Here is an 11,848-nt window from a genome sequence, read left to right as displayed (position 1 = left end):
TTGTTTTATTGTTGTAGTTATTATTGTTGTTGTCATTGTTGGATAGGACAGAGAGAAATGGAGAGAGGAGGGGAAGACAGAGAGGAGGAGAGAAAGATAGACATCTGCAGACCTGCTTCACCGCCTGTGAAGCGACTCCCCTGCAGGTGGGGAGCCGGGGTTCGAACCGGGATCCTTATACCGGTCCTTGTGCTTTGCGCCACCTGCGCTTAGCCCGCTGCACTACAGCCCGACTCCCCGTAAATATTTTTTTAAAAAGGAAGACAGAAGCAAGCAAATGGTTGCTAAGACTTGTTAGAATTATGGTGGTCATCTTTGGGAGGTGAAAGGGTGGGGACATAGAACTTGGGTGGTGACTGTGGTGTGGAGCTACATCCTATAATCGTACAATCTTGTATCCTACCATTAATCACAAATTAAAAATTGACTAAAAACAAAATGAAAAAGAAACTCACCAACATTCCCCCCACCCCTTGCACTAGCGTTCTGTTTGTTACTTGCCTTGCAAGCCATAAGCCCAAAGCACTCGGGGGTGTTGGCTTGAGAATCCGATGTGGGCCCTGCCTCTTTGGTTGTGGGACTTGGAGTAAATGCTAACTTTCCTAAACCTGTGCCCCTGCCCATGTAAAGAGGACCACCTGCACCTCATGGGGTGGTTGTGAAGGGTCAAATGATACCCCTGTGGTGCCTGGCACACGGGATCGTGACAGTAACTGACACCATGAAGTTGGGGAGTTAGTAGACACACTATTGAGAAACACCAGAACAGGCTTGGTGGGAGGAGGCCTGCTGGGCTGGGAGCTCAAAGGGAAACAGGGAACAGGACCCCAGTCAAATGTGAAATGATCTGTCCCTGGGCCTTTGTATCTTGGCACCAGCTGCTGATTTAGGCCTGGTGTGCTGACCCACTGGTTCTTAACGTGAGGGGTGATTCTTCAGGACTGAAAGAATCTTCAAGATCGTGGCGGAGTCCCTGAAGGGCTGAGGGCCAGTCACCACAGTTGCATCATGGTAGCAGTTGTTCTTATTTAGGGCTGCTCTTCAGACCCCTCTAGTGCCCCTTGGGCTGTTCTGTGCTGCCATTTTGGTGTTCTGTAGGGACTGCAGCTCTCAGAAAGGCTTCATTCCACATGGTGAACATGACACCACAGATGGAGAGAATGGACCAACCTGCAGAAGTACCGGGAAAAAAGTCACCAAGACTCCCTGGGGCGGGGGAGGGACATGTATCCCCTAACAAATTTAAGAGCATGAGTCCAGGGGGTCAAAGGGGGTGGCTAGGTCATGAGCATCTCCTGGGTCTGCAAACACGAGCTTTGACCATGTTCCCAGCTGTGTGTGGGGCCTTCCCTGGGGAAGGTCCGTTTCTTTATTTTTTAATATTTATTTTATTTATTTATTCCCTTTTGTTGCTCTTGTTGTTTTATTGTTGTAGTTATTATTGTTGTTGTCGTTGTTGGATAGGACCGAAAGAAATGGAGAGAGAAGGGGAAGACAGGGGGAGAGAAAGATAGACACCTGCAGACCTGCTTCATCGCCTGTGAAGCGACTCCCCTGCAGGTGGGGAGCCGGGGTTCGAACCGGGATCCTTATGCCGGTCCTTGTGCTTTGCACCACCTGCGCTTAACCCGCTGTGCTACAGCCCGACTCCCTCGGAAGGTCCATTTCAACAGCTCCAATGGATCAAGGGGGCCTGGTGCTGGCTTTGGCAGGGGAAGGTTCTAGCTCAGATGAGCAACATGAGGGGATGGGATAGGGAGTTCTGATGGTGGAAATTGTGTGGAGTTGTACCCCTCTTGTCCTATGGTTTTGTCAATGTTTCCTTTTTATAAATAAAAAATTAAAAAAAAAAAAAACCTTGCCTTGTTGAAGAACAAACTGAGTGGAGTCAAACATGTTTCAAGATTGGGAACAAATCTTTGTGGGTGGATCAGAATCTCTTTTGCCAGGTAAGCAGCAGCTATGTTATGAAAAGACATGTATATACTTGTACATACATGTATGTCGGTATCATAGTAGCTGCCTGAGCAGAGTCTAGTGTGAGAATGGACCCCTCTTTGCAACACCGCTGGTCACTTCCATCAGGAACGTTATAAGCCCTCTTGTGGGCCCAAGTCTCTGAGGGGAGGCTGAGGTATCCTGCCCTGCCACTTGAGGAAGACTGGTCCTGATATGAGTGCAGCCTACAATGATCCCAGCTGTGACCATGAGCTGCGAGTTTAGATGAATAGGGACTCAAGAGGCTACACAGGCTCTGGTGCTAAATAAAATATATATGGGCCTGGGTCAGGTGGATGGGGGTAAATAGTTAATTACAATTTTTTAAAATATTTATTCCCTTTTCATTGCCCTTGTTTTTTATTGTTGTAGTTATTATTGATGTCAATGTTGTTAAACAGGACAGAGAGAAATGGAGAGAGGAGGGGAAGAGAAAGACACCTGCAGACCTGCTTCACTGCTCATTAAGCGACTCCCCTGCAGGTGGGGAGCCGGGGGCTCAAACCGGAATCCTTCAGCCGGTCCTTGCGCTTTGTGCCACCTGCGCTACCACCCGACTCCTGTAAATAGTTAATTTTATCTACAGAATTTTTCAATAGGAGCCACTCACTATCCTAATTCAACTGTCTAGCCCTTTACTCTGACACCATTTTCTTAGACAATATTTCGATTCAACTTCAAACTCAAGCAAAATTACCATAACTGTGGACCCCTAGAAACATGCCTAAAATGGACTTCTAAGCTTTCTTCCACCATAAGGCTCCTAATCTCATCTGCTCTGTTCCTACTTTTTGGTTCCTGTTCATTAACCATTTTGTCTCACTTTATGTCCTGCCACCTTCCAGATACCAAGTTACAAATGCTGCCATGATTCCATCCTGACTTCTCTGGGCAGACGACCTCACCAATGTGTCCTGGAACCTCACCTCTCCCAGAGCTCTAGCCCACTAGGAAAAGATAGAAACAGGCTGGGGGTATGGGGTCCACCTGTCAATGCCCATGTCCAGTGAAGAAGCAATTATGGAATCCAGAACTCATACCTTCTGCACCCCCAAAATAATCTTGATCCATACTCCTAGAGGGGAAGAAGTGATAGGAGGAAGAGGATAAGAGGGTTCTGAACTCCAGCTCCATCAAGGACCCAAAGAGAGAGAAAGGAAGGAGGGACCATTTGGATATAGTAATAGTGTCTTGTGTGGCTTGGAGGGGAAGAGAGGACTGAACCTGGAAGAAAAAGGGAGGGGAATCGTGTACAAATCTAGACAGATAGCTGCAGAGAAGACGGTCCATGTCTGCAACCTTGGGAGAACCGCAGTGGCTTACAATTGAGGGACTGAGGATTCACAACTCTGGTGGTGATACTATGGAATGATACCTCCGTTGACATAATTTTGTAGATCAATATTAAATTATTATTAAATATAAAAAAGCAAGTTCAATCCCCCCCTTGCTTGTGGCCGGGGGGTGGGGGTGGGGGACGAGGGCAGGAGAGTGATTGCTAACAGGGCCTTCTTCCCAAGGTGATGGACCGTATGAATGTGCTCAGTGGTGATGCCTGTCCACTTCACTAAAGTAAGACACTTTGATCACTCTGCTCAAAGCTCAGCCACCCAGGGGAAGAGTCGCAAGGACTGATATAGGTGCAGGAAGATCAGAGAATTTGAATTTTGAAAATTTGCCCCTGAATGCCCCTGGTACAAGAGTCCCTGGCAAACCAGCAGCTAGCTGAAGAGGGACATCGCAGGCTCTGACCGGCATTCACTCAACTTGCTGGTCGCCTGTGTAGTTCACAGCTGGTGACACCTGTGCGCCACCAATAATACATGCTATGCGATTATAATGAAAAGCAAACTCGTTTTAACTGCAAAGTTTATTTTTGAGAGTAAACATATATGTGGAACAAATATGGCATCTTTAAACATGTAACATTTATGCCCCAAAAAAGGATCAGAAACTCATTTATGAGGACAATTTCTACCTTTGATATAAGAGTTAGTGTATAAAAATAGTTTTTAAAATCCAAGATAGCAGACTCTAATCTAGGACAAAAGTGCAGTCTTCTGAATAGCAAAGAGCCAGGCAGTCAGAAATAATGACTTCCTTTAACAAAACACAAGACTAGAACATAACTAGAAAGAAACACGGGCCTGCTTCAGACTCTTTTGAGATTCATCAGAACACTGTTTAGCATCAGGACAGGTCAGTTTTTCTGAGTGTTCAGTTTAAGGTGATACCCAAGAAGCGACCCCAGGAAACAGATATTCTGGGAATGTGCATGCCCGTGTGCACAAGACAGATGGCTGTCCCTATGCTCACTTGCAGCCAGTGACTAGAGAAAGACCAGCCCGTTCTGGATCCCTATTTCAAGCTTGAGGGAGTTAACTGAAAGCAGGACTGATGGGAAAGCACAAGCAGAAAGATACAGTCAAGATTTAGAGGAATTAAATACACCTCAGCAAACAGCCCAGCACCGCTCAGTGTACATCAATATGTACTTTTGAAAGGCAACACCGGCAGGCAAGGAGGGTGAGCTGTTCTCAAAGATGTTTTTCGGGACACCCCACAATTGGGGGCCTGTGCACTGGACTGACCGACTGAGGCAGCATTAAAACCGTACATAACATAAAACAAAATTCACTGTAATTTGTAAGCTTTGGTATTTTAGATATTAGAAACCCAGCAAAGTCCTTTGGGCCATTGTGTTTTCTCTGGAGAGCTAAAGTGAGCCTCTAATTGCTAAGTCATTAAATAGAATAAAACACTTCAAAATAAACACTGAGTAGAAAGTATTCCTTTGGTACTGATTCCTTCCAAGATCTAAGAGTTACCATTTTATAAATATACCCTTGATGCATAATTCACATATGTTGGGCAGGAAACCCAAGAATAAGACAAAGGAGATTTTTCCAGGAAAACCAAAGTGATGTTTTACTTAGGGCCCTTGCTTATGGGCAAGATGCAAGGTGACAGGAGCATGTTGACATGTCAGGTTGAGGTGACTTTTTGTTTTCCTTTGCTTCTGAATGGTCACTATTGTTGTCAAGTTGAAGTTGGAGATGGAAAGTTGAATCAAGTGGAAGTTGAATCTGGTGGCTGGAATCCAGAACGGAGATATTCTTCCGAGTGCTTCGAGGCTTACTTTACTCATCTGACCAAAGGGGGGTAAGGAAGAAAAGATCAGTACAGAAAAGGGCTTCACAGTAGCCTGGCCCTGTGCAGGCCTCAGTGGCTTCTGTGGAGTTGCTGATTATATGCTCATGGCATTATAAATGTTCGCCTTACCCCCAACCCTCAAACTGGTCCAAGATGCCTCTCTATTTCCAAGAGTTTCTCAAGGTAAGAAAGTCTTTTGGTCCTGGGGGAAAAAGAGATTGAGAGGCTAATTCTCTGTACTACCATAATCCGTCTGCAAGCTACTAAGCAGCCGGAGGCTCAGGAGCTCAGCTCTGAGGGCCCTGAGGTTTGTGAGAACTTACACGCTGTCTTTATCAACTAAGCAACAGAGACCATAAAAGGTAGAAGCAAACCATCCTCTCTGTCTTGCCTCCAAGAATACAAGGTAGCAAGGTTTGTTTGAGGTTTGTTCTAGAGCAACTGGGAAGCGGCGGCGGAGGGAGGTTTCAGGGCTCATTTACCAGGTTAAGTAGCTCTGTTTGAGGACCCTGTTTACACCTACCTGCCTTTCAAAGTATTCTTATTTCTTTTAAAGACAGACAGAAATTGAGGGGAAGAGGGAGAAAGAGGGAAGAGAGACACCTGCAGGTGGGGAAGCTTCTGGCAAACTGAAGACACAAAGAGAACTCACCCTGTTGAGAAGAGACAGATTGATTCAGCCTTTCGAGCCGGGCTTGGGGATTCTTGTGAATTGCTGCGGGAAATCTCCAAACCGGCTTTTGGCTTTGGGCCTCAGGCTGACTGCCAGATGTAGATGGTTCTGCAACACTTGTCATGTCCACAACAGTGTCACAGACCCACTCCTGCTGGTCGGACTGTGAGCTCTTGGAGGTCCCAGCTGTGCTGCTTTCGCTTGCCTTTTTGGTTTTTGTGGTTCGGCTGGTGGTTTTTTTGGTGTGTGTTCTGGAGAGAGATACTTGAGTTAGAATCGTGAGTAATGGGAGTCAGGCAGTAGTGCAGCAGGTTAAGTGCACGTGGTGCAAAGCATAAGGACCAGCGTAAGGATCCCGGTTCGAGCCTCCAGCTCCCCAACTGCAGGGGAGTCGCTTCACAAGTGGTAAAGCAGGTCTGCAGGTGTCTGTCTTTCTCTCCCCCTCTGTCTTCCCCATCTCTCTCCACTTCTCTGTCCTATCCAACAATGATGACAACAACATCAATAACAGCAATAATAACTACAACAATAAAACAACAAAAGGGCATAAATAAATATTTTTAAAAAAATCATGAGTAATGCCATTTCAAGCTATTGTCCAAGCGGCCTTCCCTTTCAAGAATTAGGTTCTTGTATTGCTCTTCCAACCTAACCTCTGACCTTCAATTTCCCCATGTGCAAAGTGAAGAAAGTAACACAGAATCCAGGGAGAATTAAAACAGGTCAGGAGTCGGGTGGTGGCGCAGCGGGTTAAGCGCACATGGCGCAAAGCGCAAGGACCGGCGTAAGGATCCCAGTTTGAGCCCCCCAGATCCCCAACTGCAGGGGAGTCACTTCACAAGCAGTGAAGCAGGTCTGCAGGTGTCTGTCTTTCTCCCCCCCTCTGTCTTCCCCTCCTCTCTCCATTTCTCTCTGTCCTATCCAACAACGACGACGACATCAATAACCACAACAGTGTGAAACAACAAAGGCAACAAAAGGGAAAATAAATTTAAAAAAATAAATAAATATTGGGGAAAAAAAAAGAACAGGTCATAGAAATTGCCTGACAGGCAGTGAGCTCTCAGTCAATCCCTTGTCCTGATTTTTTGTTTTGTTTTTCTTTTACTGCCACTAGGGTTACTGCTGGGGCTTGGTGCCAGCACTATGACTCCACCATTCCTGGTGGCTATTTTTCCTCTTCTATTGTTATTTGACATGACAGAGAGAAATTGAGAGGGGAAGGGGAGACAGAGAGGGAGAAAGGAAGAGAGGCACCTGCAGACCCGCTTCACCGCCTGTGAAGTCTCCCCCCTGCAGGTGGGGAGCAGAGGCTTGGGCCCAGGTCTTTGCACTCAACCAAGTGTGTCACCACCAGGTCCCCGCCTCCCTTTCTCTAATTTTATGAGTCCATGATAACCACTGTGAACTAAAGCACTGCTTGGCATCGGTCATGTCTGGCTCGCATCGGGGGTTTGCTTTTTAACAGTGGGATGCTGGGCAAACTGGCCTTGTGACTTTGCCCAGGCCTCTCTCCTTCCTTCTCTCCAAAACTCAAAATGCTAATAATTACCTAGTGAGTGAGGCTGTGGTCTGGGCCAGCTTGTTTCTGCCAGCTGAGTGCTTGGCAGTGTTTTGTGCACACCGAGGACTCGGCTGATGGCCGTGAGCACCAGTGGCAGAATGTCAGTGATAACAATGTGTGTCCTGAGAAAGTTGCTGGCTGACTCACCTGGTTCCTTTTGTCCCCTTTACTGGCTTCGAAGGTTCTTTCTCGATCCTCTGTCTGATGGATTTCAAATCACCGTTAAAATAGACGTTAGTGTCCGTCTGAATTTGGCTAGAGGTAGGGTCTAGAAACACCAGCTTGGTAAGATGCTTCTTCACAGTTTTGGGCTGTGTTTTAGGTTTTGTAGACAACTCCATGTCGTTCACGAGGGCTTATTAAAAAACAGAAACAAACAAACAAACAAACAAAATGGAGCAAGATTAAAAGTGGCTTTTGAACAACGAAGACAGGACAAAGCAAAAGCTACAATCCTGGTAGCAGGCATCTGGGAGACCCCAGGATGAAAGGCCCACTGTCTCCACCTCAACTTCAGTTTCTGCTTCCAGAGTCCCAGTCCGAGCTGCTGCTCAGCACGTGATCAAAGTCCATGGGGCATCTTTCAGCGGTATGACACTGCTGACCTGTTTCCTGACAAGGGCAGGCTAGAGGCAGGACTGCTCCGCACTTCCTACTCCAGATCACCCACCTTCCTAGCTCCGCGTCTTATTTTAGTCTCACCTCCAGTACTCCCTCCTGCCCCAACCTTTCCTCAAGCTCCCACTGCTGTGTACTCACTACACTGTGGCAAAACTACGTTTTACAATGAGGCGCAGGAGCTGTACTCCAGGGCCACACACGCGGGAGACACGGATTGCATGGCTGACCCACCTCCCAGCCTGATTTTGATTTCACTTTTTATTTCACAGAGACCAAGACCACTATCCATGGAGCTTCACTTGTTTGGCCTTTGCTGTTCTCGTGTACTGGGGGTTGAACCCAAGGCCTCACACATGCATTTTTACCATCAAGCTACCTCCCCAGTCCAATTTTTCATTTTTAGAGTGAGGGTTCAAGATGCTACTGCTCCACCATCCATGGAGCCCCTGGTAGTGTTTCCAAGGGGTGCTAGGGGGATGTCTAAGCCGGAGCCTTAAGCATGAAGAATGTGTGTTCTCCAGCCAAAGCCCCCTCCCCGACTTCTGACCAAACCACTACAGTGCAATCAGCATGTGGAATTATCACCACCTGCTCTTGTCTCCCTCCTTGCTGGCTGTGGCTTTGCATCCCAGCATTTTAAGCAGAGCATCTGCCTTGTGTGTTTAGTGCCTGACTGTAGTATAAAGGGGAGAGGGGCAGTGTTGTTCCAAAGAGCAATCACTGCAGCCAGAAAAATGGCCCTACATACAAGGAGATCAGACACACAATTTAAGAGGGCAGTCAGTCCTATCATGGCATGGTCTCGGTGCCTCTCACTGGGCTGGAGAGATGAACCCTACCACGGGCAGATCGTGGCTGCCTTCCCAGGGGTCCCTGGGCATTGAAATGCTGAGAAGCTTCCTGTTCCTCAGAAAAAGAGGTGCCATCTCCTGTCTCTGAGCACAGGCTGGGAGCTAACAGCAGTACCAGTGCAATCTCCTGCCTGTTCCAGGGAAACTGAGCACAGAGTACGGTGACTTGCCCACCAAAGTCACACAGCAGAGAAGCAAAGGGACCCCTGGGGGCACAGCCTACAAGCCCAGCTCATAAGCAGCCAGCAGACCTGAGAGAGCCACGTCATCCTTGTCACTCTCTGACTCGTCTTCATCATCGGCCTCGTCGGCCTCGTAGGTTTTCTTGCTGGAAGTTTCTGCAGCCTGTAATAAAGCAAAATCAATAAATATGCAGCCGGCGTGCCATTGTAGTGGTTTCAAAGATACCAGATTATCATGGCTGACCAGTTTTGTCCTTCCAGAATCCAGAGGGGACAGGAATGTATCCTGGGATGTACCTTCCCGCTGGGGGTAAGATACACCAGAAAGAGGGAAAGTGGCTTTGCCCTGGCAGGTGGTCTTAACCCAGTACGAGTCCTGACTGAGCCCAGATAAGGCTACTGGGTGAACAGCTAGCAAGGTTACGAGCAGCTGCCGGAAATGACAGTGAGTCAGTCATTGTGGAACAATTCCCATGATTTGTCAGAAGTAATATTCCCTTCTTTAAAAAAAAATGCAATTAGAACTCCACTCGGCTCTGGTACGTGTGGTACAAAGGACTGCAACTGGGGCCTCAGACTTGCAAGTTCTGTGCTACACTGCTGAGCTAGCTCTCCAGTCCCCACAATGGCATTTCTGTTATGAACTTTCATAATGATCATGACTGACCACAACTGGGTTGTTGCCTACAGGCAAAAGTACCAGTGCCGTAGCAGAGGGCCATGGGTACTGAAGCTTGAGTGCACACGACCCATCAAAAAGACAGGTCTGGGAGTCAAGCACTCACTGAGGAGATGGTTCCCCCCCAGTGCACTAACCATAAAGGGAAGAAAAACTCACGTTCATGAAAATGAACTTTCTGTTCAACAAAAGGATCTGCCTTGACAGCATGAGGCAAAGCACAATATGGGAGGAGAGTGTCTGGGAGATCAGCACCATCCAAACACTCACAAGCAAAGCAGGCAGAAACTCCGACACAGCAGTAAGCAAAAGACAGGCAAACGAACAGAAACATGAGGAGAGACCTGGAAAGGCACTTTAGTTTTTTAATTTATTTTATTAAAAGAATTTTTAAGATTTTATTAATGAGAAAAATAGAAGAAGAGAGAGAGAGAAAGAGAGAGAGAGAGAGAACCAGATATCACTCTGGTCCATGTGCTGCCAGGAATTGATCTCAGGACTTCATGCTTGAGAATCCAATGCTTTATCCACTGTGCCACCTCCTGGACCACAAAAGGCACTGTGCACTTAAGTAGCTCTCCAAATAGCCGAAGAGCACATAAAGGGGGGAAGAAAAAGGCACACTACTCAACTAGTCATTAAAAATACTGAGAAATGACCTAACATAGAAACTAAGACTAGCTTTCTAGCAGAAGACAGGTTGGGGTGGACGCTGGTGCACTCAGCAGAGCGCAACATATTACCAGGCCCAAGAATCCAGGTTCAAAGACCCAGTCCCCAGCTGTGGGGTGAGGAAGAGAAGCTTTACAAGTGGTGAAGTTAAGTTGTGCTGCACATATCTCTCTTTCTCTTTATCTCTCCTTCTCTCTCAATTTCTGTCTCTAAAAACAAGCAAAAAAAATGGCTGTCAGGAGTGGTGGATGTGTTGTGCAGGCACTGAGTCCCAGTGATAACCTTGGTGGCAATGATTAGTGTGTGTGTGTGTGTGTGTGTGTGTGTGTATTTTAAACCAGAACAACAGTCATGCCAATCCCTGGCTTCTGCTGGGACAGGGCATTGGACTGGGAAACTTTGGTGCCTCAGGCCTGAAGGTCTTTCTACATAGCCACTCCACTATGTAACCTGTTCTCTATAGTTAAGTTTTTAAAAAAGAAGAGGCAAGTCATAAACAAGTAGAAGGTATCTACAAGACATATAGGGAAGACGGACACAGATTCTAAAAACTACAAGCAAGAAAGAGAAGGAAATCAGCCCTGAGTTTTGGGCAATAAATCTAAACATTTCACACATGGTAAGACAGAAAAGCTAACTGAAGACTGAAGAACATGCTCAGACTTTGAGATGATTAGGGCAGGAATTAGAAAAGTCAGCCATGAACGGGAAGCAGCAACACAAACTGCTGGGTGGAGACTACCTTGGAGGCATTCCAATCTGTCTTTCGTGTCCGCTTCATAATTTCCTCAATTCTCTAGTTAAGGGAAAACAAAAGGTCAAACATGAAAACAGTAGGTAAAAACCAAACAGGTCTGGAGTGGTCCTGGAAAGGTTGATTACTGCCATTATCCAGAGGAAAGCAACACCAGCGACTGCTCCAAAACTACCAATACAAGACCCAGGGATGGTGGCTGGCTTCTTCCAATCCTGGTTCCCCTGTCATCTAGAAAAGACCTTGAGTGGTGACGGCTCTATTTGCTGTTGTTCACAGAAATCCAAAAGACTTCTCACTTTGCAGGCACAGAAATTTCTGTTAGCTAAAGCGCCTGAACAGAAGGTGTCTGGTGATGGTAATGAAAGGCCCAATGATAGACTCCCGTCAGAGGTTTTGTTATTAAGACCACACAGGAGGGCCAAGGATTCTCTACTAGGCAACTGTACTGTCTCATCCGCCCCTCTGGGTGACTGACAAGCTCCTGTGAGGTCTCACAACACCTCAGCCTGTGTCCTTGTTTCAGACAAGCCACCTAAACTGCAGTGTGGGATTCCCATCCAATGGCTGCAATTTTTGGTCCAGTTCAGAAATAACTTTCACCAACTGATACTAGAGTAACTGGCCTCACAGAAACTTTATTCCTAAAAGGTTTGTTAGCTTAAGACATGACCAATGGACCAAGAGGGAGAAGTGTGGTC

General features: G+C 46.8%; 1 protein-coding gene across 7 annotated transcripts in view; it reads right to left on the bottom strand.

Annotated features, from left to right (window-relative positions):
• Positions 1 to 3,852: 3,852 nt before the first annotated feature.
• MAP7D3 (MAP7 domain containing 3) overlaps positions 3,853 to 11,848 on the bottom strand; it is a 41,527-nt gene continuing 33,531 nt past the window's right edge. For 6 of the 7 annotated variants that reach the window (XM_060182491.1, XM_060182495.1, XM_060182497.1 and 3 more), the window contains 5 exons: positions 11,136 to 11,189; positions 9,112 to 9,205; positions 7,536 to 7,743; positions 5,804 to 6,075; positions 3,853 to 5,146 (listed from right to left, as the gene is read on the bottom strand). In XM_060182491.1, coding sequence (XP_060038474.1) covers positions 5,139 to 5,146; positions 5,804 to 6,075; positions 7,536 to 7,743; positions 9,112 to 9,205; positions 11,136 to 11,189 — 636 coding nt within the window. In that variant the 3' untranslated portion in view covers positions 3,853 to 5,138. The remainder of the gene's footprint in view (positions 5,147 to 5,803; positions 6,076 to 7,535; positions 7,744 to 9,111; positions 9,206 to 11,135; positions 11,190 to 11,848) is intronic. The other variant, XM_060182492.1, reaches the window with a different exon arrangement.

The sequence above is a fragment of the Erinaceus europaeus genome, chromosome X (genome assembly GCF_950295315.1).
Source record: "Erinaceus europaeus chromosome X, mEriEur2.1, whole genome shotgun sequence".
NCBI classification, from domain to species: Eukaryota; Metazoa; Chordata; class Mammalia; order Eulipotyphla; family Erinaceidae; genus Erinaceus; species Erinaceus europaeus.
Note: the sequence above shows the minus strand (reverse complement) of the source record. Positions and strands in the feature narration are given on the sequence as shown.